The 26807-nt window shown below is 37.2% G+C and overlaps 1 protein-coding gene across 3 annotated transcripts in view; it reads left to right on the forward strand.

Moving 5' to 3' along the window:
• Positions 1 to 26807, forward strand: part of LOC131037240 (uncharacterized) — a 106809-nt gene that overhangs the window by 22812 nt on the left and 57190 nt on the right. For all 3 annotated transcript variants that reach the window (XM_057969311.2, XM_057969310.2, XM_057969312.2), the window contains 4 exons: positions 2254 to 2382; positions 2903 to 3012; positions 3203 to 3386; positions 17741 to 17944. In XM_057969311.2, coding sequence (XP_057825294.2) covers positions 2254 to 2382; positions 2903 to 3012; positions 3203 to 3386; positions 17741 to 17944 — 627 coding nt within the window. The remainder of the gene's footprint in view (positions 1 to 2253; positions 2383 to 2902; positions 3013 to 3202; positions 3387 to 17740; positions 17945 to 26807) is intronic.

Genomic DNA, 26807 nt, shown 5'->3' on the forward strand with positions numbered 1-26807 from the left:
CCAACAATAACATCCGCAATACACAAGGTGTCCGTTACGATACAGCTGTTCCATAAACCACCAATAAAGGTAGCTAAATAGACAAAGAACCGACCGCACCTCTCCTAGGATAAAAAACGATAAGTAGAGGAGACACAGCCATCATGCATGACATACTCCATGAAGGCGCAAGGAATATGAAGAGAAAACAGATGGTTATCAAGAAACTGATACGCTCCAGCTAGCTTGAGGAGAGAAAGAAATGCAGAACTCAACAGTCGAACAATATAGGTGAACTGAAAAATTCACAACCATCGCAGGTAATGACGTCTACTGAATCTACAACATTAACAATGTCGTTTATCCATTTTTTTCACCATAGCTTATGTCAAGACAGCTTTCTTGGAATCTGTTTTCTGCCTTAGATTACTCTTAGAAATTTGTTAACTGTGGTGCAAATTATATCTTTTTTAATGTCCCCAACCAGGAATTTTGTCAATTTTTTGACTTTTTCGTAATTATCTGTTTTTCTGAAACAAAACACAAACCAGGACAGCAAAATGAACATGAAAACAATTGCTGGAAACTTCTTGTCAAATCTTCTATGGCTGATATTCCACATTCAGGATTTTATTTGGGTTATTTACTATCTATAAGTGAATTTTGCTTGAGTCAACGTATTGTGCTTTTTTGTTTGACTGGCCTAAAAATGCTCCAGTTGTGCTCACAACCAAAAGTGCTACAGGGCTGGGATAAAATTTGAATGAAAAGCTATTGAAAATTAGGCATTGAGACATCAAAATCTTTCACCACAAATCTGCAAGGACAACATTTAGAACTTTGTAAGGATTTTAGTAAATTTAAAAGTTAAAGTAAATAGTAAACTAAAATTAAGCATATAAATTTTTAAACTTGGTTGAAGAGTGGTTCTACAACAAATGCATAAAGACAAGCAAAATAATCTCCCATCAACCCCCTTATAAATATATGATTCATTGTATATGATGTCACAAAGGTTCTCAAGGACTAATATCTCAACATATGTATTGAAGCCAATAATAACCTCCTCATGTGCTTTGAATGAAGGGGAGAAGAAAAACTTGAGTTCAAATAGCAGGCTACAACATAAATATGTTGGTAGAGTTGTTGGTTTGAAGTTCAATCAATAGTGCACCATATGGGTTTATATCTAGTTCTATTCATCCCATACAAATGTTGAATTGCCCATTTGGCCTTATCTATGGCATCCCCATGGGAATTTTATTTCTATCCAACGTTCACAAGACTAACCAATGGGTTTGACTTTTAAAACAAGAGAGTGAATGAAAAGGAATCCTAATCAGATAGTCAATTAAAAAATTCAAAATCAGCAAATCAAAATACGAAAATTTTATAGAAACAACTACTTGTAATGTTATGAAAAAAAATAGAAAATTTGATCAAAAACTTATTTTAATGATATTTTCCAAGGTTTTGGCAAATTTATAATAAAAAATAGTCTTCACAACCCTCTTTGTTCCAATCTTGTTGTAGGAAGGGCTATCCAACCACCTTTTGCGCACAAACGTGTGTTTAAGGTTGACCAATGTAGTTGCTATACTATGCAAGGTGAGGAAATTAGTAGTAAAGTGTGTGACACTTGGAAGTTGTATCCATGAGCTCCTTGCCATTAGTGAGTTTCCTGAGATTCATTTTATTTTTTTGAAAACGCTTGTGGTGGTTTTTACTTTTTTTTTTTTTCTAAAATTCAGCCCTGACTTACATATGCAAATTACTTGTTTGGATTTTTTGTTGGCAAGTGGTTGTAGTAATTCCTGCAAGTACTTGTAGGTGAGGCTTTGCGAGTCCCGAGACTACTTGGAGGTTTTTTCATCTATTATACAATATTATAAACACGTGCAAGCATTTTACATATACTATATATCATTTGGCGGATGAAAAACTAATATGTAGTACTTTCAAATTTTCAACAATGTCATGCATCACAAGGCTTTTTGTGTATAGTTATGGAATTCCTTCTGTCCAGAATTGTTTTGATCTAACTTTATTTAGTTACGAGCCATTGTATTTTTCTGTTCAATCATTTATAATTTTCTTTATTCTGACTTCTAATACAAAGCTTCATGATTGAACTGTATTTTCATGATGATCTTTAAGTGCGACATGCATTTGAAAATTTAAAACATGTTCTTTTTGCTTTTATCCTTGAAGTTTGTATATCTGCTTTGAGGTAGTTGTTTAAGAAAATAAATTTTGATGATTATAATATTTCAGACTGCAAAGGGAGCAAAAGTTTTTAATGCTGCTGTAGCGGCTACAGCAGATGGTCAACAAAATGGAAAAGAAGGTGAAGAAAAGTTGAAGCTTCATACCCACTCTTACTGTTGTCTGGATTATGCACAGGTGAATGCTTGCCTAAAATATTGTTTCATACTATTACATAATGATAATCATCTGGAATAAATTTTTCTCTGTTTTATTAGGGATTTAAAAGAACACAAGTTTTCGGGATAAACAGTTATTCTTTTATTTTATTTATTCCTGTTAAGTTCAGCATTTTAAACTTAAACAAAAATAAAAAGCTCTTAGCATCTTGTTTTGGCAAATTATATATCCTTTCTATTGTCTCTACTTTCTGTATATCAATGTATTACCACTTCCTTTGGAAGAATTTCAGCAATTTCTGAATCCTTTTCTCGAATGCTCTTTAATTCTAGGTACTGGATGTGGAAGTTGTCTTTCTTGATTGTCTTCTAATTGTTTGTTAGACCTCCATTGCCTGTATCTTCTCAACTTTCTTCACCGCATCTTGACAAAGTCTATCTGAGGACCCATAATTTGATAAAGTTACATTTTGTTTTAATATAGTTAGATAATCTTATCTAATTTCTCCCGTAGAAATAACTAATCATTTTTGCTTCAGACATATGATGTCGTAAGGTACAGAATACACCGGATGAAGAAAAGATTGAAAGATGAGCTGGAGGACAGGAATACACTTCAGGAATATGTCTGTCCTAATTGTCATCGAAGGTGAGTGATTTGTCAGGTGCATGACATGCAAATTGGTTAACAAGGGTGTTCTTACAACTCTGCATTTTCATGGAATTCTTTTCCTGGAAATTATAATGTAGCCCAATATATATAATAATGTTCAGTAATTATAAAGTTTCTTGCTAAATTTTGTATGATTATTTTGTATATTCCCTTCTGATGTTTGTAGGTATTCAGCCTTGGATGCACTTCAACTGATTAGTATGAGTTCAGATGGTTTTCATTGTGAAAACTGCAATTCTGAACTTATTGCCGAGAGTGACAAGTTGGCTGCAGAAGAAAAGGGTGATGGAGAAGACAATGGCAGGCGTCGAAGGCGTGAGAAGCTGAGAGAACTACTTGAAAAAATGGAGGTTGGTGCTTTTATTCCTTTAGCTTGTTTAAATTTTTCCTTACGCATAATATTGGCAAGATTGGAATAATCGATCTTTATTGTTCCATTTTTATATAGATGTACCTTCGGCTAATGTTTAGCAAAATGTTCTTTATGGTGGAAGACATTGTCAGCTGATGTGAATGATAAATGAGTACTTCTCCATAATCGTTATATATGCCATATGGAGAGTATAGCTTGTTCAGTTTTTTCCAATGTTTTACTGAATTATTATCCTATTTTAGTGAATCAACTTTCCATCTGTAAATATTCTTCTTTCTGAATTATTCTTTATTTTGGCCATCTGCAATAAGTAGTCGAACAGTCAAGTTTGATTCTCTTTACCTAATAAGACTGAAGAATAATTGAAATCTTTTCCTTTTTCTTTGTAATTCAGATAGCTAGTCTTTTGGAACACGAGCTTATGTTTGTGGCCACAAGTACTCAAGTATCAGATGCAAGTCTATATGTAGAGGAAAGATGAAGGCAATGACTCAAAGAAGATGAATCCAAATTTTTTCATTATAGACTCTCTCAATTGTCTGATGCTGGATGAGAATCATTGTGCCTTTAAAAGGAAAGGAAATTGAATAGCAAGATACAGAATTCATGGTGGTCATCCAACTAGCCAATGTACTAAAGTTTGTGCAATTATTGTGTGATAGGAGTAGGGGACCAACATTTGGATAGACTGACCGTCATAAATTGGAAGATGGTCAGAGGGATTCATTGTTGTGCACAAAGACATAACCACACATGTTTTCCTCTGAAATGTGGTGACAACATTAAACAATGTAAACTTGGATGGATGATTTACAGACAAGATTTCATTTGAGGATAATTTGGAGGAGGCAGCATAGTCTATTCTGTGGTTCTTTAGAGTTTTTTGCTTGGGAAAATGAAGGTGGTGCAATCTGGATTACATTTGGCACAAAATGTTGGAGTAAGCCAAGAATCTGAAAGCATGAAAACAACCTTCCACTAGTGAAACGATGAACACAATAGGATATCTATCATATACAAATGAGTGTGTAAAATGTACATAGAAGCCTTGCATACATAGGCAAGGATGAGAATGTGAGAAGGTAGGAGACAATTTCTCACTACCCTTCCAAATGTGCAACACTTGTGAGCTGACTTGACAAGTGTGTGAGCAAGTGGCAAGTATGCATGCAATAGGTGTCTCAATGATGAAGATACATGTTTCAATGTTATGAGATGAGACAAAAACATGAAAAAGACCAAGTAAATTTAAGTGTGAATAGGTCAATATAGAAATGTGATTAGCTAACTAGTTTGATAATGACTGTATTTACACTGACATGAAAAATGAAGTGGTTGGGATGTCCTTGTCTAAGAAAGGCAAGGGTTATTCATTATTGGGGTTGCGACACATTTGCAATCAAATTGAATGGGAGGAACCTGCTAACCTTATTTTGATATATAAATGGACAATAATGGTGGTTAATCATGGAGAGCATTATAGTGAAGGCAAATAATGAAATGGGGCGGTAGGTAATAAAAGAAATCACTAGGTGCCACCAAGATGAGAAAGACAGATGGAGGAGATTAAGTCATAGGTTGTGTAGATGGGGTTTGTTGCGATCTATTCACACATCACCCCATTCCATATGGGGACCCCCACTTTTTTTGTCCACTTGGTCTTTTGGTTGTGAGTTTTTGGGTAGTCTGGCAGCTATTTCCTCAATTCCCTTAGGTCCCCAAGTGTTTTGATGAATTTTGGCTAAGTTTGGTTCAGTTTTGATAAATTTGGTTGAGTCTGGAAGCAAGTGTTGTCTATTTTAGGGATTCTATCCTACAGACTTGGAAAAGAAGTCAGTAACCTTGAGCATAGCGAAATTTTGGTTAAGTATGGAAAAGAGAATCCTAAAGGGCCTACTAGTGAAATTTGAGCGTTTTTTGAGAACTTACTATTTTTAGTAAGTTTTACTATGGCCCCAATTGGCCTAGTTTTGAGTTTGGACAAACGTACTATTTTTAGTAAGTTTATTGTCTCCCCATTTGCCCTAATTTTGTGTTTGGAAGAACTTAATATTTTTAATTTTTTAGTAAGTCTATTTTTAGAAGGTCTATCCTTGGCAACCGGTTAAGTGCTGATTGTAGAAAGATCCTAAGCATCCAGTTTTAAATCCAATTCCGCAAATTCTACCCCAGATGCACCTTGACTGACTCCTTGGGTGCAAATCCCAAGGAGAGGAGGAATTTTCCTCTTGCCGGAGAATCCTTCCCTGCCACTCCAGTGCACGAGAGATCTCTCCTTGGGTGCAAATCCCAAGGCAGGGAGGAATCGTCCATTTGTTCAAAAATCCCTCTTTGGGGCTCAGGTGTGCCTAAATAACCTCCTTGGGTGCAAATCCCAAGGAGAGGAAGATTGTTTCTTCATTTCAAAAATCCTTCTTGCCTCATCAAATGCACCAAGGATACCTCCTTGGGCGCAAATCCCAAGGCAAGGAGGAATGTTCCTTGCATGCAAAAATCCTTCTCTAGGTCTAGAAGGTGCCCAAGCATGCCGAAAGTCTTGGAAAGTGAAAAAATGGCTATGTAAAGAAAATCCTCCTCTAGGTTTGATATGCTCCCAACCTTATGAAGTCATGGAAATGACAAAATTTCACCAAATGTGGAATTCCTCACTACCTTCTCAAGTGCGCCCAAGTATCCAAGAGGAAATGAAATGGTGAAATTTTACTAAGGCATTGAAAAATCCATCAGGTCATCTCATATGCACCCTAGCAAGAAGAATCTTCCACCAAAATGGAATTGACGCCGAACATTCAAAAAATCCTCTTTCCTATCTAGAATGTGCCCAAGATAGAAAGAAACATGTGGAAGACAAATTTGAACGTCCAAAATGGAATATTCTTCATTAATAAGGCGTAACTCAAGACATAATGAAAATTTCTTTTTTTTGAAGCCAATTATGACGAGCAGGGTCCACTGGAATGACAAGTCATCTCGCCCTCACAATGGAAACATGAAATGAGTTTGGGAAAGATTTAATGTAGTTGCTAAATTTATCCAAGTACCAACTTGGCAATTTGGTGGGCAAATTTTCTATTTAAACAAGGCATGAGAGTTCATTCTTGACAATGCATTTTGGAGAATTTAAGCAAGAGCAAGGCGTGAAAAGTGACTAAGGCATGGATCTTCTTCATTCAGAAATTCTAATCTTTGGAGGTTTTTATTCATTTCAAGTCTAGAGCATGCAACGTTGAATTCTTCCCTTGACGGATTATGTAATTTGACTAATTTCCTTAGCATGAATTTAATATTAGTTATTTTATTTTGCAAGAAATTAAATGGCGAATTCAAGCAAGGTGGCGAGCACTTACTATTGTTTGTAACTAGGAAATAGGGTTCGGATTGCCTAAAGGCAACATCCGAACCCCTATTGGGCTGGGCTTCCCCTTTAAGGTTAACGTGTAGACTGGACCTAAAGAGGGTAGCGTGCCCCTAAACAGGTCCAGCCCTATATTGATCACGCCACACTAAACCAATTTTGGCGCCAAACATATACATTCAATTATGGCCGACTTAAGGTTAGATGCACATATAAATAAAGATCATTTGCCAAGTTCATACAATCAATTCATTCCATGCAATCAGTGAAATTCTTCTGCTACTAAGTGTGCGAAATTAAGAAGTGAACTGGGTGAATTTATTCAAGGAAGTCAAAGTCATTTGGTGTTCCTAATTTCTGTTAGAGAGTGCATTAAAGAGCAGAGTTGGTGAAATTAGAAATGCAGATCTGAGATGACAAAAGGAGCAGATCTGATAAGAGGATAAAGAGACCAGCTAAGTATTGTATTGGTACAATTCAAGATTGAATACATAATCTGACTTGTGGGTCTTTAGTGCTGGGTTTTTCCTCCTTGGAGGTTTTCCCAGGTTATTTTGTGTTGGTCTCTTATGCACTTGCTTTCACTCTTTCATTTACTTGTTTATAGTTTACATAATGTTAGCAAATAATTAAATAATGAAAGTCTGATTACTGATTTGAGTCACAAAATTAACACTTACAGGCAGACACAGATAAAAAATGAATAGAAAGGATTTCTCCTCGAGTCAAAGATCATTCCAAAGTGGAGAGAAGTCAGTGACACCAACTTAGGAACGTTCAAGTTGGAAGAATTCAGGAAAATAATATTTGGTCACGATGGACATCCGTTGTCAGTCGCAGCCAAGAAGATAGCTAGAAGTGGAATTGTGGCAGCAGCCGGTTTCCCTCATGTCATCTAGTGCTTGGTGCTAATCATCAAATGTGCAAAACACTACAACTCTGAGAGGAGCAATTGTGGCTCTTGATGGTAGACTCCTAGTAAACCTCACAGTTGAGGCAATTGCTGAGGCCTTTGGAATCCCCACGTGTCAAGCTATGGTATACAAGACAAAGGAAAGGGCGGCCATGCTCTATGACTCCGGAGTGGATGAATGCGTTAGAATCATCAACAAAAAGTGGATGCAAAAGCTAAAGCCTCACCATTCAAAAATGCCCAAGTAGCTCACCAGCATGGACTTCAAGCAAGAGTACAGTGACCTTGTCTTGATGATGAGTCGGATCATGGGATGTCCACATGCATTCATCTTTGAGCCATGGATGTTTTTCTTCATTGAGGAAGTGATGGATGCAATCAAGATGGTAGATTGGGCAAGGATAATTAGCAACAACTTGGATGAACAACTGAAGAATCTTATGCATTCCCAATCCTTCTACATGAGTTCATACATTGTTTATATGGTAGCAAGAATGGCCAAATTCAGCAGATTGTTGAGAAAATGACCCCATGGGATGCGGTCTAGGACAGTTGAAAGTCCATGAGTGCTATCCTTAGTTGCACCTGTACAACACTAATTATTTCAAGAAAGTAAATGACACCTTCACCATGCACATTGTCCAGTCCTTATAGGGAGGTATCCACATGAGGCTGTCACAGGAAGCGGGGAAATTGGTAAAGAAGTATGAAGCTTGGTTCATCCAACTAAAATAAAAAATTAATTATAAAACCAAAATATAAATAAAACTTCAAAGATAAAAGATTGTTTGTTTTAAAATAAAACTTTCGATAAAATTCTGATTGCAAGAGGTTGTGTGTGAATTGTTGGCCATGGAAATACCACCAATTATGAACATTGACCTTATGCTAGTCTCGAAGAGCATCAAGACTAAAGTCACTCGAGCATGCAAAATCTATGAACTCAACTGTCACCGCATCTTGCATGTCACAATCAATGAAGTGTTTGTGAAGTGTTGCCTTGTAACCTTGACTGACTTCAACATCTCTATATGGGGCAACCCTTGTTGTCATAGAGAGGAGCTCAACACTATAATACTCGGGACTTGATGCAAAGGCAAGAAGATGTAGTGGAGTGGTTGTTTTGTTCATCTCCCTTCAATGATTGTGTAGTTGTTTGAGAATTTTTTTTTGTGTAGTTTCTATTTTGCATTTCTAATGACTTTTATCTTCTCAATCATTGAGTTGATGCCATTATATACCTCACCCAAACAAGACCTATCCATGTCAGTATAATAGTTCATGCTTAAGATGGGCTTAATGAAATTGAGGAGATACTCAACATGATCCCACTAAATGTCATCTAGGATCATTTGTTTAACCTTTGCTGCCCTTTTAGTGCCAGATTGCCTCCTGTTGATGTGTTTTTTATGCACAAAACATTTCAGAATAAAGTACCAAGGTAATTTACCCTCTCTTGAACAAAATCACCTTAGATGCTAAGAATGAGATCAACTAAAATGATTCCAAGGTTTCTATATGTCAGGTCTTGACGAGTGGGTAAGTTCAGTGGTTGATGTGAATTGCTGTGTTTCACTTGGGGGCTTACGCAAATGTTTGGATTATCATGAATGATGCGGAATAGGTGTGCTGGCAACTTAAGATTTATCAATATGGCTCTGGATTTACTTCTTACTAAAAAGGGGGAAAAAGAATAGGGTTCAGGAAATCTATTCTAATCCTAGGAATGTAGGAAATGATGAATGGATCTAGTGGAATCAAACTAGGCAAGGTCTCACAATCAGGTATTGACACAAGCTTAGTGCAATCATCTAAGGTATACTTAATGATTTTCAGACTATTACCATCAAACGTAGACACCATCCAAGTTGATGCTTGTCAACGGACGCATAATAGTTGAAGTTATGCTTACTCAAACTCCAGTTGACCACACAAGGCGCACTTACCAGCGGCGAGAGGCTAGTGGTATGGATTCAGGATTCCACACAAATAAATTCAATAAATCTTCCACTCAATCTAACATACATGAAAATAAATTCTAATCTAAATTCTAATCTAACTTGGAGGAATTGAGAACCATGAATGCAAATACAACATTTGAAGAACAAAATCACCAACAATTGAACAATGATTAGGATTCAAATAGCTGTAGCATATACCAACAATTCTACAAAAACTCTCTCTTACAAATGAGAGACAAAGGGGCATATATAGAGTCTCTTACAAAATGGATGGCCTAGATTGATCTAAGATCAACAGCCGAGATCATGCCAACAAAACCCTAGAATTGCCCTAATTAGGGTTACATAAAAAATGGCGCCACCAACATATGGCCCAATGAAAAGATACCTACTCATCATATAAGGAATCTTCTAGAAGATTCCTTCCTGCATCTCTCTCTCTCTCCTAGCATACTCCAAGAATCTAGCCAATACTGAATCTAACTCCTCCATGGAAATGCTAGGCAAGGTATCCTGCTGTAAATCAATCACATCCAATGAATCTGAGCAAGTATTCAAAGTGTTCTCCCATTCAGGCATGAGTTTTTGCGAATTATGAACATGAATCAACAAAGAGACCAAGTCATCAATCTAACTCTTCTTCAAAGAGTCCAATCGGCAAAAATACATAAATTTCATCTTGTCTCTTAATTCGGCTAAGTGTAAACCACTAGCATCACTAGGAACAACAATCTGCGCAATTCACATTCCTGTCTCATCTCTAGCTATGTGCGACAAAATCTTCGCTCTCTTGGGCTCCTTCTTCTTAGCACTCCTAGCTAGGTAGTCATCAATATCATCAATAGGCTGTACCTCTATCATTTGTTTACTTTTTTCCATACTTCTCCTTAGCCATTCAGGAATAGTGGCCATTTCCATACCATCATCAAGACATACTTCTCGATCAAGTCCTTTCAATGCTGAGATAACATCATCATTATCATCAAGATTACTCCTGGTCCAATCATATACTTCATTTCCCAAGCTAACTTCCAAAAGGACAGTAGGGGATTCCGACTGATCATTATTCTCATCAGGAGGTGTAGATGTCGCTGTGGCATGGAATTCTTGAATATTCTCTGGTAGTATCACTGTGTTGGAACATTGCTGAGTCTCCTTATTGTGTTCTGTTACTTCAATCACTTCGATTGATGAGACACTGGGAGGGGGTGAAGGAATGATAAGTGGAGTGATAGTCTTCTGTTTCTTCTTCACATCCTCAATCTTCTTCCCTCTGTCCTTGACTTCTCCAGGCATGTTCTTCCTTCTCTTGGGAGCTTGACTCTCTTCGTCTGCATGAATCCTGACATCACTGACAGTCCTCTGATCATTCTCGAAGTAGACTCTTCCGGCTTCATCCTTTCATAAGTGAAGGGAACACCCATGTCAACTAATTTATTCATCTGCATATCTACCCATGTGCGGGAGAAATTCAAGACTTCTCTCATCAATACATTTAGGTCAGTCTCTTCTGACTCTGACCAATTGGGCAATAGGATTGCCTTCTTCATTTCATTCTCATAATGTGGGTGTGTATGATCTCTATCATCTAATACCTGATCAGGAATGAGGAAAAGTCCACACTTCCTTACGAAATCTACTGACATTCTGGACCACATTCTTCTCTTCACTGCTTGTTCGTCCATCAAGTTAGCCCAATAATCTTCTATGTCAACCTTATGAGTGAACTTCTCTCTTCTGATCCTTCTGACCTTCTTGTCTGGATCGAATCTTTCTCTTTTCTTGTAGGTAGCAAATCTATAGAATGCAATCTCCTCACCTTCAGTGCTGGCAGCTATGGCGGATTGGCAGACCTCTGACATCTTCCCAACTGAAATAGGGAATGTCATTCCTGTCTTGTGCTTCTCTCTCTGGATAACATCGAACTCTAGAAGCTGTCTTACCACTTCCAACAATATCATTCTGTCGGTTGGATACCTAGGAAGTCTGTAGGGTTCGGATTGAAACCCATGAATCCTGAGGTATGTGAAAGTGGGGAACTGTATATACCACGATCCATATTTCTCTATTAACTCTGTTGCCTCCTTGGACAATCTTCTTTGGATTCCGCCCTGTAGCATCCGTGTGATGTACATAGTGAATGCATCATTCACTCTCTTATAGTCTTCAATTCTGTGCATACTCAGGTGGGGGTAGCATTCATAACTCTTAAATTGTCCTTGCCCATTCCCGACTTCACCTTTGCATATTAATCCTCTGTATGAAACAAATCGTGCAAGCAGGTACACCAGGTAGGAAGTCATGGTGAAGGACTTGGATCACTCTACATTCTTCAACTGGAAATCCAAATTGTCGCTTATGATCTTGGACCAATTCACCAGTGTTCCTCTAAGACAATCCTGGATGAAGTAGAACATCCATCCATGAAATATTGCTCCCTGCGGCATTCCCATCACTCTATTGAGTAGGAATATCAAATCACTATATTCCTCCTTAAAATCTACGCACATAAGTGTCTTGGGAGCCTTGGAATGATGATTCCTAGGTTCAATCATCCACTCTTTATTAATTAAACTCTTGCATACACCCATCTTCTTTGTGTATTTGTCTGCATAATCTTCCTTGGTCACATCCTTCATGTCTGTTCCGCGTGGAATTCCGAACACCTCAGCAATGGCATCCTCAGCAAGGTAGGCGAGGAGAACGCCCCTAGGACTCTTGATCATTCTTGTGAGTGGATCGTAACATCGTGCACACTCTAGGATCAACTCACTGCACTGTATGGATTGTGGAAACCCAGCGGCATAGAAAATGTCACTCTTCATAATATTCACATATGCTGGAGAAGGAACCTGATCTCTAACTCCGAACATCCGACGCTGCATCTGGTCGAAGTCCAGGAAATGCATGTTGGTATCACCGATCTCCTTCCATCTGGATGAAATCTTAAACTCTGGATAAAATCCAGTCTCCAGCGTTTGCTACAGCTCTTTCCTTTCCTTGTATCCTGACTTTGACATCGCACCTGTACGAAGCTCGAAGTTAGACTTAGGAAAATATCCGTAATAAAATTCCTGACTTTCTAAAGATTTAGTTAATTCAGAGCATGGAGTCAGGAAAATAATCCATACACTTGGTAAATTTTAGCAATTAAGTTCGAAGTGTGACAACACTAAGGCATGGAAGCCTTCCATAAAATTCATTTATACCTCATTATGTTTAGAAAACATGCAAGCAAAGAATGCAAAGGAGTATACCGGATTGATGATGACTAAGGAAAAGGTGTGAAAGGTTGTGTTTTCACACAATGAATGTCTGAAGACACCTTCCACAGTCAACAATGGAGGTCAAAATTCTGAAGACAACCTGAAAATTCAGACTTTCAAAAACATGTTGTAGTCTTCAAAGTGTGCATAAAATCAATAAAAATCAGTTTTATTGATGAAAACAATCATTTTCTGGAATGTAAGTATGGCTGGTAAAATTTAGTTTTCTGAGGACAAGTCTGAAAATCGAACACTTCAGACTTACTAGCACCTTGCAAAGTGGTTTAAATCCCTGAAAATGATGAAAAATTGCTAAGGAAACAACCCCAAGCAAATTCGCCAAAATTGGTTAGGTGGCTGGAAATGAAAATTTCTGTGGACAACTGCCTAACAATGGAGTTTCAGACCTACAAGAGCGATAAAATAGTCTAAAAAATGCACAGAAAACTCCATAAAACACCTCTGAATGCTAAATGTTTAAGTTGGAATTGGTTGGGCAATAAAAACTTAAGTCTGAAAATTAATGGCAGCCATTAATGGAGGTTAAAATTTGAAGCAAACCTCAGATCTGAAGCGAATCAGTAGGCTGGAAGTGATGGCAGCCACCAAACATGCATGAAAATCATCAAAATATGGCACCAAAACACCTTCCAAGCAAAATCGAATTTTCCCCAAGTCTAGCGCCAAAATGGAATTCTAAAAATTTGATGTCAATGGCAGCCTTGATCTGCAACAATGAAGGTCTGAACAACAAGCACAAATGGTGGAGGAAAAATTGCCCAAGTCTTCAATCATGAAATTGCCAACTTTCACCAAAAAATGCTAAATTTGGAAAAAAATCGCCAAACTTAGCAAAATCGAAAATTTGAAACTGGTCTTTAATGGCAACCAAGAGGAATAGATCAGCAAGTTGGAAAAAATGGAAGAAAATAAATCCTCAATCCCACACTTCACAAAAACGCCTTGCTAAAAAAATCGCCCAACTTGGAGAAAAATCGCTTTCATGGAGACACCTGGCAGAAATAATAATAAAATAATGCTGAAGTTCCTCTCATATACTTGCTTTCACCTCCAACTTTCACCACACAAGCAATGTGGGATAAAAAACACTTGTATAAATACTTACTTGGTGAAACCCTAACTTGCTTCTAGAAGGTTCAAACATTTAATAATTATTGCAAGTTATTAAATTTGCTTTTAAATTTTAAATAATCATTTAATAATTATTTAAAAGCAATCAAAATGGGGCTTATTTATTAAAATATTGCAATTAAATCCAAAATAAAGCCTCCAAGGGAAAATTGCTATCAGTTGGGATTGAAAAATCCCTTTAAAAAATCACTTAAGTGTCAAAATTTGCCCCATAGGGGAAATTCGACCCATGCTTGGACAAAAATCCATGCTCAACTTCATCAAAATGCACATAAAAACCTTCCCAGGGAAAAATCGATATGAGTTTGGACAAAAATCCAGACAAAAATGCACTCATTTTGCAAAAAATCACCCCCAGGGGAAAATCGATATGTGTCTGGACAAAATCTACACTCAAAACTCACTTAGCTTGGAAAAATATCTCCCTGGTGGAAAGTCGACCTCAGGCATGGAATTATCCTTGCATTCCAATCCACACTTCAGTTCGCACTCCCAGGGGAAATTCAATGGCAGTCTGGATAAATCTTGACACTTAGCCAAATTTTAGCATTTCCAGGGGAAAATCGCTCCAGGTGTGGATAAACAGTGGGGGAAATTAGTGGCCAGTATGGATTCCAGGGGAAACCCATGTGTAGTATGGATTTTGAGTGGGGGAATGGGTTGGGTAGTCTGGAATGTGAGGGGAAAATCACTTCTAGCATGGATTTTGACCTTTTAACCCTTGGAATAAGGATTTCCCTTCGGATTTTATCATTTTAACCACTCAAAATCACTCAGCGACTTTAAATTTGATTGGACTTATACTAATTTTCCAAAAATATGAGTGAAATGCTAAGAAAATATTGGAATAAAGTGCGAAACCAACTCAAATATTACCTTAGGAGCGAGAAAACAACTCCAAAAGGTCTGTGAATATCTTGGCACTTTAAAATCACTTGATGCGCATGTTTAAAAACACGTGAACGTTCAATAGGTCTAACACTTAGCAAAACTTAGGATCATTAAAAATATCATCGTTTGCAACTTGATCCTAACACTTCAAAAACCCTAGACGGCACTAGGCATGATCAAAACTCCAAGACTCGGGCACAGGAAACGCAAAATTGCCCACTAAGCAACCAAAACCTTAACCTAACAACGCAGGAAGCTGGCAAAGAGGGGGTCCCCGTTAGCAATGGGGCGATGTGTGAAAAGGTCACAACACCTCCATATGGACCAGTTTTGGCCGATGACCATGCTAGAAAGTGCCACATGAATTATCACAAGTCATCTCACCACAATTGTGTTGGAGGCAAAACATGTTTCAACAACCTTTCTAAAAATAAAAAAATAAAAAAAAATAAAAATCTGCAAAAATTAAAATTAAAATAATATTAAAAAAAATTACTAAAGTGAAACATATTTATTATTTAACTTACCTTAGTATCTCTAATTTCAAGAATATTCTAAATATGCCTTGTGACATATGGTGGTTGATGATGAACATTTGGATCTCTTTGGCCTCAGCATACACCTGTTTGATCCAATCAATTTTGGTGCTAATTTTTTGTTGCATAATGTTGAGGGAGTGGACAGCACAAGGTGTCCAAAAAATGTGTGGATAACACTCCTCAACCAACAATCCAATTGCTCAACAATTTTTGGTATTGCTTTTAAGTTGCACAACATTTCAAGGGCCCACTCCCTCAATGGCTTACAAAGAATGTTAGCAATAAATGCACCATCCTTCACCTCCCCTTACAATCCATCGCTTTCAAAACATTGCCCCTTTAGTGGTGACTGCAATAACATTGATGAATGGCCAATTTTTTTGCTTCTTTTCATCCATCAGAAACAATGAACACCCCTATTTTGATCCATGATCCCATATGGTCCTTGTGCCCTTTTGGAGACTCACTATTTTACTTTTACCATTTGTTGCTAATGTGGTGAGCGAACAACATTGAATGCCAATCCATTTGCATAGACACATATTGCTATGTGTTGATCAACAATCTCTCTAGACTCATTATGAAATGCCATTTTTGATGGCCCCTTTGAGCTCTTATGTGTAGAGGCCATGTGTTCTTCAAGTGTGAACAAAAATGGGTGGCTCTTTGTAGGTTGAAAATGAGGAGGAGGTGGAGGGCTCTTCATCCCTTGAGATTCTTTCTTTAACAAACGATGATTTGATTTACGACTTGTTGCTTGATATGCATTTTCTTGCTCTTAACATCTTTGTGCGGACAAAATTTGATGCCTTGTCTAGGGATCTTGCACAAATGGTCTTTCACTCGATTGTATGAGCTCAAATATCTAACTTTACATCCACTACAAATTCAAACATAACCTCCACCACTTGGAAGTTGTACCATTTCAACATATTTCCAAAGGGGAAGAGTTTGAGATTGCTTTGAAGCAGGGTTGGTTCACCAAGCTAGAACTAGTTGCATTTAGGTCGGACTGGACTGGGACTTGGGGTTTGCAGGGGCTACACTGGTAACTTAGTAATTTATGTATTGTAATTGTAAATTTTGTATGCAAATTTAATGAGTTGTGGGTTAATTTTTCAATTGAGTGGAATTGGAATACATTCTCCTTTATCTACTCGATTAAGCGCAACTGATTGGGTGCAGAAAAAGCTAGGATTTGGTCTTTGTGCATTTCAATTAGCATCTTGTGTCCCACAAAAGGCTTGATTACAATGAGGGGGTGATGAGGAATTGGGGTCCAATTCAGTTTTCTGATGCTACAATTGCACAACATGCCGAAGTCTCTATAGAGGAGGTCCGCATTTGACATGACTAGTGGTTGTGGCATTGCAGCTGATTGTGATTTAAATGAAATTGAGGTAAATGCTGAGTTCTGTTCTCTTGATCAAGAGCAATATGAAAATTATTGAATATTGATTGTAATTTTCATTTCGTATTGACATTTGATGAATCAGTGAATACTGAATTATCACACTGTGAATTTATGATTATTTTCTTTTTGCAAATTATGAGATATTTAAATATTTCATTTATTGATAATTATAACTGTTTTTAGAATTCATATATATACCCAAGGGAAAAAAATGCCATACAAGAATACCCAAACCTCAAACCCATACATGCCCCCATACCAGGACCAGCAACTTAGATATTTTTATTAGATATATCCAAATGTTCCACATTTTTAAAATTTCAGCTTCTTTTAGTTTTTTCAAGTTATTTTTTATTTATTTGTGTTTTAGTAATTCAAATATTATATTTTAAAAATTATTTTAATACCTGTCCCCTGATGTACCAAAATCTGGAATTTTTTTTCCAATTTTCCATCCCAGAAACCTATTCACGCATCCCCGAAACTCCAAGAAACACTGGTTGAAATTGAATAAGCTTGCTAGCATTTTCTGTCTGGAATTACCTAAGATTGTTTTCTTATTTATGAATGTCTTAAGATTTAATACTTAAACATTGATGTAGTCTTCATTATTAGGCAAAGAATAGAAAATTTCTGTTTTGTAGGCTAAGTTCAAACATTTTGTAAATAGACATTTGTTAGGTTTTCATTGTTATTATTGACGACGAACTTAAATATATAGATAATGGAAATTTGAATTCATTCTTTGGTAACCAATATGACTAGGGCATCACAATTTCTGCTGTTCTGATCTTTGTAGGTAATAATTTTTATTCTAATTAAAAAAAAAATTGAATACAGGAACAACTGAAGCCATTGATGGAACAGATAGCAAGAGTGAAAGATTTAACTGTGCCTGAGTATGGCAGTCTCCTTCAGTGGGAGGCTACAGCAATTGCTGCTGGGCGTGCTGTTGGTGGGGAGCATAACACAAATGAATCATCAAAATCTTCTCAAGGGCAAGGATATGGTGGAACTCCAATGCCCTACCTTGGTGAGACAAAGGTAAGCTGTTTCTGTTTCAAATCTTTGGTGCATACATGTATTGGAGGAAAAACTGTTGGCTGATCTAGACTCTAAAAGGGAAGGAAAATGCTTAAAACTGTGAAGTGAGGAAAAGTATTTTTTCTGTGGCGCCCAGTAGGCTTCTCTTTAAAAAATCACTAATGACATTTTCTTTTTCCTGATTTAGAGGTATGCTTCTTTGGAACTGGCATGATGAACAATAGTTATGAATTCATTTATCTAGTTCAATGTGAAGGACATTATGTATTTTTCAATACAAAGTGTTTTATGAAAGAAAGAATAATAAATATCTATCTCCCTCAATTATTTCAAATTGAAATATCTATTGTGACTCTACCTTGTTTTAGTTTCTGTTTCAACTCATTTTGACAACTGGGTGGAATCATTTGCAAATTCAATGATTATAGGTGGAAGTTGGAATTACAGGCTGTTCCTGTTTTCTGTCTATTGCTGTTATTCTTTTAACTGTTTGTATACACTGTCAGTGAAGGTTGTAATTGTATTCCCATTGAAAAATAAGTTCTTTTACTTAGTGCTTTTGATAAACTGCTATGCCAGTACCTACCATGATCTATTCAAGAAATTTGAAAATGTTGTATGGCTTTTCTGTAACTAGCTCAAAGTCACAAGACAAACAAAAAATTGGCTTCTCTGCTTATGTAATCGTAGGTTACATAATCAACTACAATGTCTTTTGCTGTAATCAGCTAGCTGATCAAATTCCTTCCATCCACCTTAAATTAAAGTGTTCTAGATGGAATACTTTTCTTGATTGTTGTTTATTTGCATTGAAAAAAAATCCTCTGGACATAATAGATAATGTGTCATTAAGTTATCATTTCAAATTTTTGCCTTTGTTAAGGCTTCCTTTTGTATAGATGGCTTTTGTAATGTCCCCATTTTATGCAATATTATTTTGTGAGATTTTGGCTAGTTTTTGAGTTTTCCTGTAAGCTTCTAGGTGTGCTGGGGAGAACTCCAAACTCATTGGAGGATGCAAGTTCAGTATTTCAGGAATTCTATTGGTGGCATTGAGCTCAGTTTATGGATCATGACGACACTTTCAGAAGTGTTTTTAGACTTCTAAGGTGTTTTCCAAACTTCTTGGGGAGCACGTCAATTTTTAGTTAGTCTTCAAGTTGGCACACGTCATTGTTCCATTACTTTAGTTACATCACGATATGATCAGAATTGGTTTCCGACACATTAGTAGTTCTTTTCGCAACCTGGGTGGAGTATTTGAAATATGCATTTAAATTTCTAATGCTTAATATTAATATTTGCTTAAGTGTTATATTAAATTTAAAGTTACTTATGTTTCCTTCAAAAGTGGACATTTGTGTTAAATATTTGCTTAAGTGTCATATTTGAAGACTATAGGAGAAATTAAAGCACAATTTTCTGGGCAAATCAGTTGTTGATTTCATGGAGGCATTTAACATCCCTACCATTGATCAATTGTGCTACCTTTTGGCTGGGCGTGGAAGTTCAACAACAGGACATGGGTTTAATCACTGGAAACCAAATAAACAAAGGCGTTGAAAATACAACTGCTGATTGAAGTGAATCTGTTGGTTTGCATGAGTTTTCATCATATTGTTGGGTGTATGAATAGGGAACCAGGTTGCAGGCTGAAACATTCATTAGAGGGGCAATTGAAGTTATTTGATAGCCGTGTCCCTAGGTATCTGGACTTGGGATTTACCAGGTTGGTCACACCCCATGAAGGGTCGGACATTTGATTGGCATAAGGAAGGGATGTGGATTAAGTGGAAGACCACTTCAGGCTCAATAGATAGAATATTATTACAGCTCACACTTGAGGTGACTCTCAGCAGTTCTTGGAGGGTCGTGGGTTTCACTTAGGATTCTAATATTGCCTGTGCGTGTGGAGGACTGTTCTTGTGACAATTGTGAGTCATTTCTGCAAGAAAAAGGTCAGAAATCCTTTATTGCTATCTATATAATTGTGGACAGTAAGCTGAAAGTTCCTTGTAATTCAATGTAATCTGTCCTATGACAGTAGTCATCACTTAAAGAGTATTGTTGTAACCTGATCCTTGCATTGTTATGAATGTCAAATGATTTTATAAATGTTATATGAGTTCCAATCAATATTGCACATTGAAAACTATAACAAAAATATTTCATTATCTACATGCATGCCAACTGTTTTATATAATGTTCATTGAGAGAAGTGCAAAAATTTGGTGAAATTTTGGACAGATTGGTCAATATTTGAAGGCAAGACCATTGCTAATGCTAGCCGTATAGGCTTCTTGGAGGATGGCTGTGAGGATTTTTGGTTGAAACAACTAGTTTATGAGGTCTATTTCATCATCCCTGATGGCACTTTGTATATGGTTATCATTTCTAGGTGTTTTGGCATTGAGAAAATAGTTTTTGAGGATATTTGATTATTTATGCTAGCTGCCCCTGTCCTGCAACACCATATTCAGCGATGTTTTTGACTGGAAATAAATCAGATCAGTGTATTGTCATTTCCTCACAATTTTGAGATTGTTTGGTGATGTTGGGCGTATGTGAGGCATTTTGACAACCCTGGGAGGTGTTCTATTTGAGTTTGGAGGGTGTTCTTGAAGGTTTCCCATTGTTGTTTGACCTGCAATAGTGATATATCAGACATGCAATCACTTAAATCATTTATTATCTCTATTCCACAGGGACACGTCCCCCTCTTCTCTCTTCCCTCCACCCCTCCCCCACAAAAAAAAACCCCACATCCCTTGTACGGGGACATTTTTGAGACTTGGGAACTTGGGGGGGAAATGTCACCCCACAGAACCACCACCTCTACCAGTTTGCTTTTTATATCGTACATGCCATTACATACTGATTGCAACCTTTAACTTTGTGAAAACTAGTTTTCCTTTCATGGGGCACTCGTAGAGATGTTATATTGTGAATTCTACCTTGAGGATTTCAATTCACCTCAATTTGTATATTAGCACCAACCCTTGCCGTCCCCAAATTTAGGCCCTTGGTCCCCTGTTCCTGAAACCCGTCCCCCCATTATGAAATTCTGTGGAACTCTGTTTATTTTAGACCTTTTACATTTATTACAGGAGCTTATGTCATGATTTATAGACCTGTACCTGTGTATGATGATGTTTGAGGGTATGCTGAGTGTAGTTCATTTTGTTTGGAGTTGATGGTGCTGATCCATACCATTGCTAGTGGGCTGAGTATGCTGGGTAAGTGATTTATGAGCACTTCCAGCTAGCATTGTACTCTGTTTTACCCCTGAAACAACAGCCATAAGTGCAAACAGACTTTCTTTGCAGCCTATCTTACCTCTTCATTCAAGGTACATCATTGTTGTTTCAGTTGGGAATCGGTTTAATGTATTTGGGCATTGTGGAGAACTGATTTATCTGTGTTATATGTATCTACTCTTTGTACAGCACTTTATAACAGAGATTATCATTGTTGGCATGCTTATGTTGATCTGTCATATTGTCCAAAAAAATTAAATTTGTTTTTGAGAGGTTATTATAGTCAAAGTCACCGTGTTCGCCGAATTTTCGGCTTCGAATTTGATATCCGGTGAACTTGTAAAAACTGTATGAAATTCGCTAAAATTAGTTAAAAATTCGCTGGATAAGGCAGAGGTTTTTACCGTCGACGGATGACCACTTCACTAATGCAGTCGGCAGGTATTGGGGCCGCGAAAGGGCTGCAGGTCGACAATATGCCCGATCGTGGGTAGGGTTTGTAGCGACGGAAGACAGGATATAATTTTGTAATCTTGCCCGATACAATGCGAACTAAAATGCCCGATAAGATTAACCCATAACGAAAACATTTTCGTATAATGTTGTTGCCCGATATAATATAGAGTATAAAAAGTCAAGAGTATAAAAAGGATCCTTGTATAAGCGGGTTGTGGATTTTTAGCAAGTCTTCAAGTTGACACTTGTATTTGTAAGTGTTGTATTTTATTGAAGTTACTTATATTCTTCTCAAAAGTGGATGCCTAGGGAAATGTCAGGGGGACTTGCACATGAAAGGTCATTTTATAATTCAAAAGGGTCTTTTGGTGGGAAAATAAATGGTTTTATATTATTTCAATTTATTTTTGTTGGAAATGTTGTTATTGATGTCAAAGGTTCTTGATTGTTAATGCATTGATGTTTAAGGTTACTGAGTGTGTTATTGATTGTTGACTATATTGTTGCAAGGATAAGTTTTTTGTTTTTGGTATGGTACATGGCTGATCTCCGGCCTTGATATGGTATTGTTCTCTTTGATGTTTGGACTTAGTGTATAACATTTGCAAATTTCAGCTAAGTTAATTAGGCTTTACATGTTGAGTGCGTGCCTTATCATGTTTATAGAATGTTGGAAGATTGTATGATGCATTACCGATCCATGACCATCGGTTTGGTCTTTGACCATCGTTGCTTGAGCCTTTGGCTTTGCTAGTTTGGTGTTTTTGGCAAAAACACAAGCTCTCAAACCACTTGGTTTGCCTATGGAATAGTTTGTCGAAGTCAAAGTTCGTCGTGTTGGTGGCTTTTTTATGCACGCGCAACTCAGAATAAAATACCTAGAGATATCCTATTCTCTCTTGATCAAAATCCTCTATGTGCTAAACAAATGGACTGTGTGATCACAAAGACGACTCCAAGGTTCTCGATTCAATGTGGATAGTTTTAGTTGGTTCGTTGTGATATGTTGGTAATCTCAAAGGGGACTACGTAATTGTTCGAGGAGTGAATCAATCAAAGGATTCTACCGATTCCTGACACTTGTAAAAGTGATGTTGCAATAAGTTCTTTTCAATCCTACTTCTATTATGACCTAGAAAAAAGGGCAAAAGGATGAGGGTTTAGAAAGCTACTTCTAATCTTAAGCTAATCCTAGATTCCTATGAACTCTGGAGACGAAAATTGCAAACGTGGAATACAAAACCAATTCTTGCTTCGCCAAACTCAACAACTACACAAGAACGGTGTAATTTTCTAAGGAAGTCAAAAGATTTTCATATTACTCATATTCACCAACACCTTGAACAATGAATAAAGCAATAAAAGTTAAATTTTCTTTTATTGGTTTAGGCTAACTTTGCACGATAACTGAAAATCATCCAATTATCAAAAGTATGAACACTCTATTCCACATTGAGCAATCTCTATCAAATCCTTCATTCAATTTAACAACTTGAAAATAAAACCTATTCTATTGAGAGCCAAGAAATTACGTAACCCGGGGACGTGTCCCCCGGCTAAAATCCCTTGTCCCCGTATTGAGGAGATTTTGAGGACTTGGGGATGGCTAGGGGACGTCCCCAAAATTGCAAAATTTGTGGGAAACGTCCGGGAAACTTGGGGACTGTTGTGACCTTTTCACACATCCCCCCATTGCAAACGGGGACCCCCCTCTTTCTTGCTTTTTGCATTGGTTAGTTTAGGTTTTTGGCATAATGGGCAATTTTGATTTCCCTTGCCCGAGTCTCCAATTTTTGATCATGCCTATTTGTCGTTTAAGGTTTTTGAAGTTAGAGGATCAAGTGCATAAAAGTTGAGATTTTAAATGATCCTAATTTTGTCTAAGTGTAAACCTTTTGAGCGTTAATATGTTTTCAATTGTTCTCGTGATGATTTTTAAGTGCTAAGGTGTCTTAGGACCTTTAGGAGTTGTTTTCTCGCTCCTAGGAAGTTATTCAAGTTGATTTTGCACTTTTTTACGATAGGTTTCCTTGTGTTTCGCTCAAATTTTGGTAAATTTGCCTAAATACCGGTGCGTTTTATTGAAAATTCTAAGCGTCCAGATGATTTTGAGTGGTTAAACTGTTAAATTTCGGATGAAAATCCATGTTTTAAGGGTCAAAATTTCAAAATTCCTGATGGGAGGTGCTTTTGCCCCCACATTCCTGAAGACCCATGATTTTCCCCCACTCAATCTTGACTGGTGGTGAATTTCCCTTGGATTCTAGATGGACCTAATTTTCCCCCCACTCATTATCCAGACATGGGGCGATTTAGCTATGTGGGAATTTTTCCTGACAACCCACGATTTTCCACCAAGACTTTTGTGACAAGATTTCATGGATTTTAATGCGGATAGTGATTCTAGACCTTAGGCGAATTTCCACAAGTGATGATTTTAATGATTTCGGGTCCGGATGACTGTCTAGACTGGGCTCGATTTTCCCCCAAGGTGACTTTTTGAGCTAAGTGACATAATTTAGTCCGGATTTTGACTCCAGACTTGGATCGATTTTCCCCTAGAGGCTTTTGTGCAAGGTTTGATGAAATTTTGTTAGGATTTCATACTAATAGGGGTCGAATTTCCCCTAAGTGGCATTTTAATGATTTTTAATAAACTTTTCATTGGGATTTTATCCCAACATGGGGTGATTTTCCCTTAGAGGTTATTTTTTATCTAAATTTTAAAATCTTTTAATAAGTTGACCCCACATTTTTTTTTACAAATGTTGATGATTATTTAAAAAATAAAAACAATTAATAAATGATTTGCAATTAATACTAAATGATTTTCACCTTCTAGAAGCAAATCGATTTTCCCCAGGCAAGTATAAGAAACAATGTTTTATCCCACATTGCTTGTGTGGTGAAAACTCAAGGTGAAAGCAAGTTTAAAAGAGAGGCCAGCAATATAATATTATTATATTTGCCGAGTGTGTTGTTGACAGGCGATTTTTCCTCCAGCCGGCGAATTTGGTGAAGTGTCAAGTTGACACCATTGGGCTGAAGATTGCTTTCATTGCTTATTTGTTTGGCTGCCATTGGAGGAGGTTATTTGCAGATTTTTCAGACTTGGTGATTTTTTGCTAAGGTGGCACCATTCCTCTTAGCTGGGTGATTTTTATTTGGGGGTCATTTCCCTCCATTTTGGGGTGCATTTCTTCACCATTTGTGGCGCCATAGCTGGGAGATTGCTGATAGACATTTTCAGACCTGATATTTGCCACAATTGTTGAGATTTTCTACCTCCATTGTGGGCTGGAAGTACATTTTTCAGACTTACATTTTTTCCCAGCTAAATTCCACCTAAGACAATTTTGTCTAGAGGTTGTTTGGAGGTATTTTCAGTGAGTTTTCAGAGCTTCCAAGTGCTGTTGCAGGTCTGAGACGCCATTGTTGCAGGCTGTTCTCAGAAAAAATACCATTTCCAGCCACTTACCCACCTTGGCGATTTTGCTTGTTCCTTTGACTTTTTCGTGATCATTTTCAGGGTTTGTATCACTTTGCAAGGTGCTGGTAAGTCTGAAACACACCATTTTCAGACTTGTCCTCAGAAAAAGTTTTATTTTACTAGCCATACATGTTTGCTCAGAATTGATTGTTTTTGCCTTGGGAAATTTATTCTCATCAATTTTTTTGCATAACACGCGATTGCAACATGATTTTAATGATTGATTTATAGAGTTGCAGGTTGTCTTCAGACTTGTTGGCAGCCATTTTTGATCTCGGAAGGGTGTCCTTAGACAACTTTTGTGTGAAAACACTACTTTTCACATCTTTCCTAGCTCATTTCCTGATCCGGTATACTCCTTTGCACTCTAATTTTGATAAAATTTCTAAGTATAAGGAGGTGTCTTCAGACTTTGCTAAGTCTGAAAATTAATGATTTTAATAAACTTCATGAGGGTTTCACACCCTAATCTTGTCATATTTTCGTTCTATTTTTTTTTTCAGAATTCGTCTTAAATATGGATAAAATTCCTGATTTCCATCCATAAACTTGTCTAAATCATTAAGAAATTAGAACTTATTTAGTTCTGAAAATAGTTATCAGGATAAATTTTCCGAAGTGTCTAACTTCCAGCTTCATACAGTCCGGAATTAGCATTCCAAGGGAACAACAGAAGATAGTTGAGACGGGATTCTATCCAGAATCCAAGATGTCATCCAGATGAAAAGAGATTACAGACACGAACATGGGCTAGATGCGGCAGCGGATGTTCGGAATTGGAAGTCAGATTCCTTCCCAAGCTTATGTGAACATTATGAAGAGTGGTATTTATTAGGCCACTGGATTCCCGCAGTCCATATAGTGTAGCGAGCTAATCTTGGAGTGTGCATGATGTTATGATCCTCGCTTCCGAATGATCAAGACTCTTAAGGGTGCCATCATTGCCTACTGTGCTGAGGATGCGATTGCTGAGGTGTTTGGAACTCCACGTGAAATGGACATAAAAGATAGAACCAAGGATGAATATGAAGAAAGATATAAGAAGAAGATGGATGCGTGTAAGACCATAGTGAACAAGGAATGGATGATCGAACCTAGGTCTCATCATTCCAAGGCTTCCAAGACACTCATGTGCACAAATTTCAAAGATGAATATGGTGATTTAGTATTCCTGCTGAACCGAGTGATGGGGATGCCACAGGGTGCAATATATGATGGATGGATGTTCTATTTCATCCAGGATTGTTTGAAAGGAATGTTGATTAATTGGTTGAAAATCATAAGTGACAATTTGGATTTTCAGTTGAGGAATGTGGAGAGATCGAGGTCATTCGCTATGACTTCCTATTTGGTGTACCTGCTTGCACGATTTGTTACCTACAAAGGATTGATATGTAGAGATGAAGTTGGGAATGGACAAGGACAGTACATGAGTTATGAATGTTATCCACAGCTGAACATGTATCAAATTGAAGATTATAAGACAGTGAATGATGCATTCACTATGTACATAACGCGAATGTTGCAAGGCGGAATCCACAGGATGTTGTCCAAGGAGGCAACGAAGCTGATAGAGAAATATGGATCGTGGTACATACAATTTCCCACTTTCACATACCTAAGGATTCATGGATTTCAATTCGAACCTGTTGACGTGTTT

Source organism: Cryptomeria japonica, chromosome 5, assembly GCF_030272615.1.
Source record: "Cryptomeria japonica chromosome 5, Sugi_1.0, whole genome shotgun sequence".
Classification (NCBI taxonomy): Eukaryota; Viridiplantae; Streptophyta; class Pinopsida; order Cupressales; family Cupressaceae; genus Cryptomeria; species Cryptomeria japonica.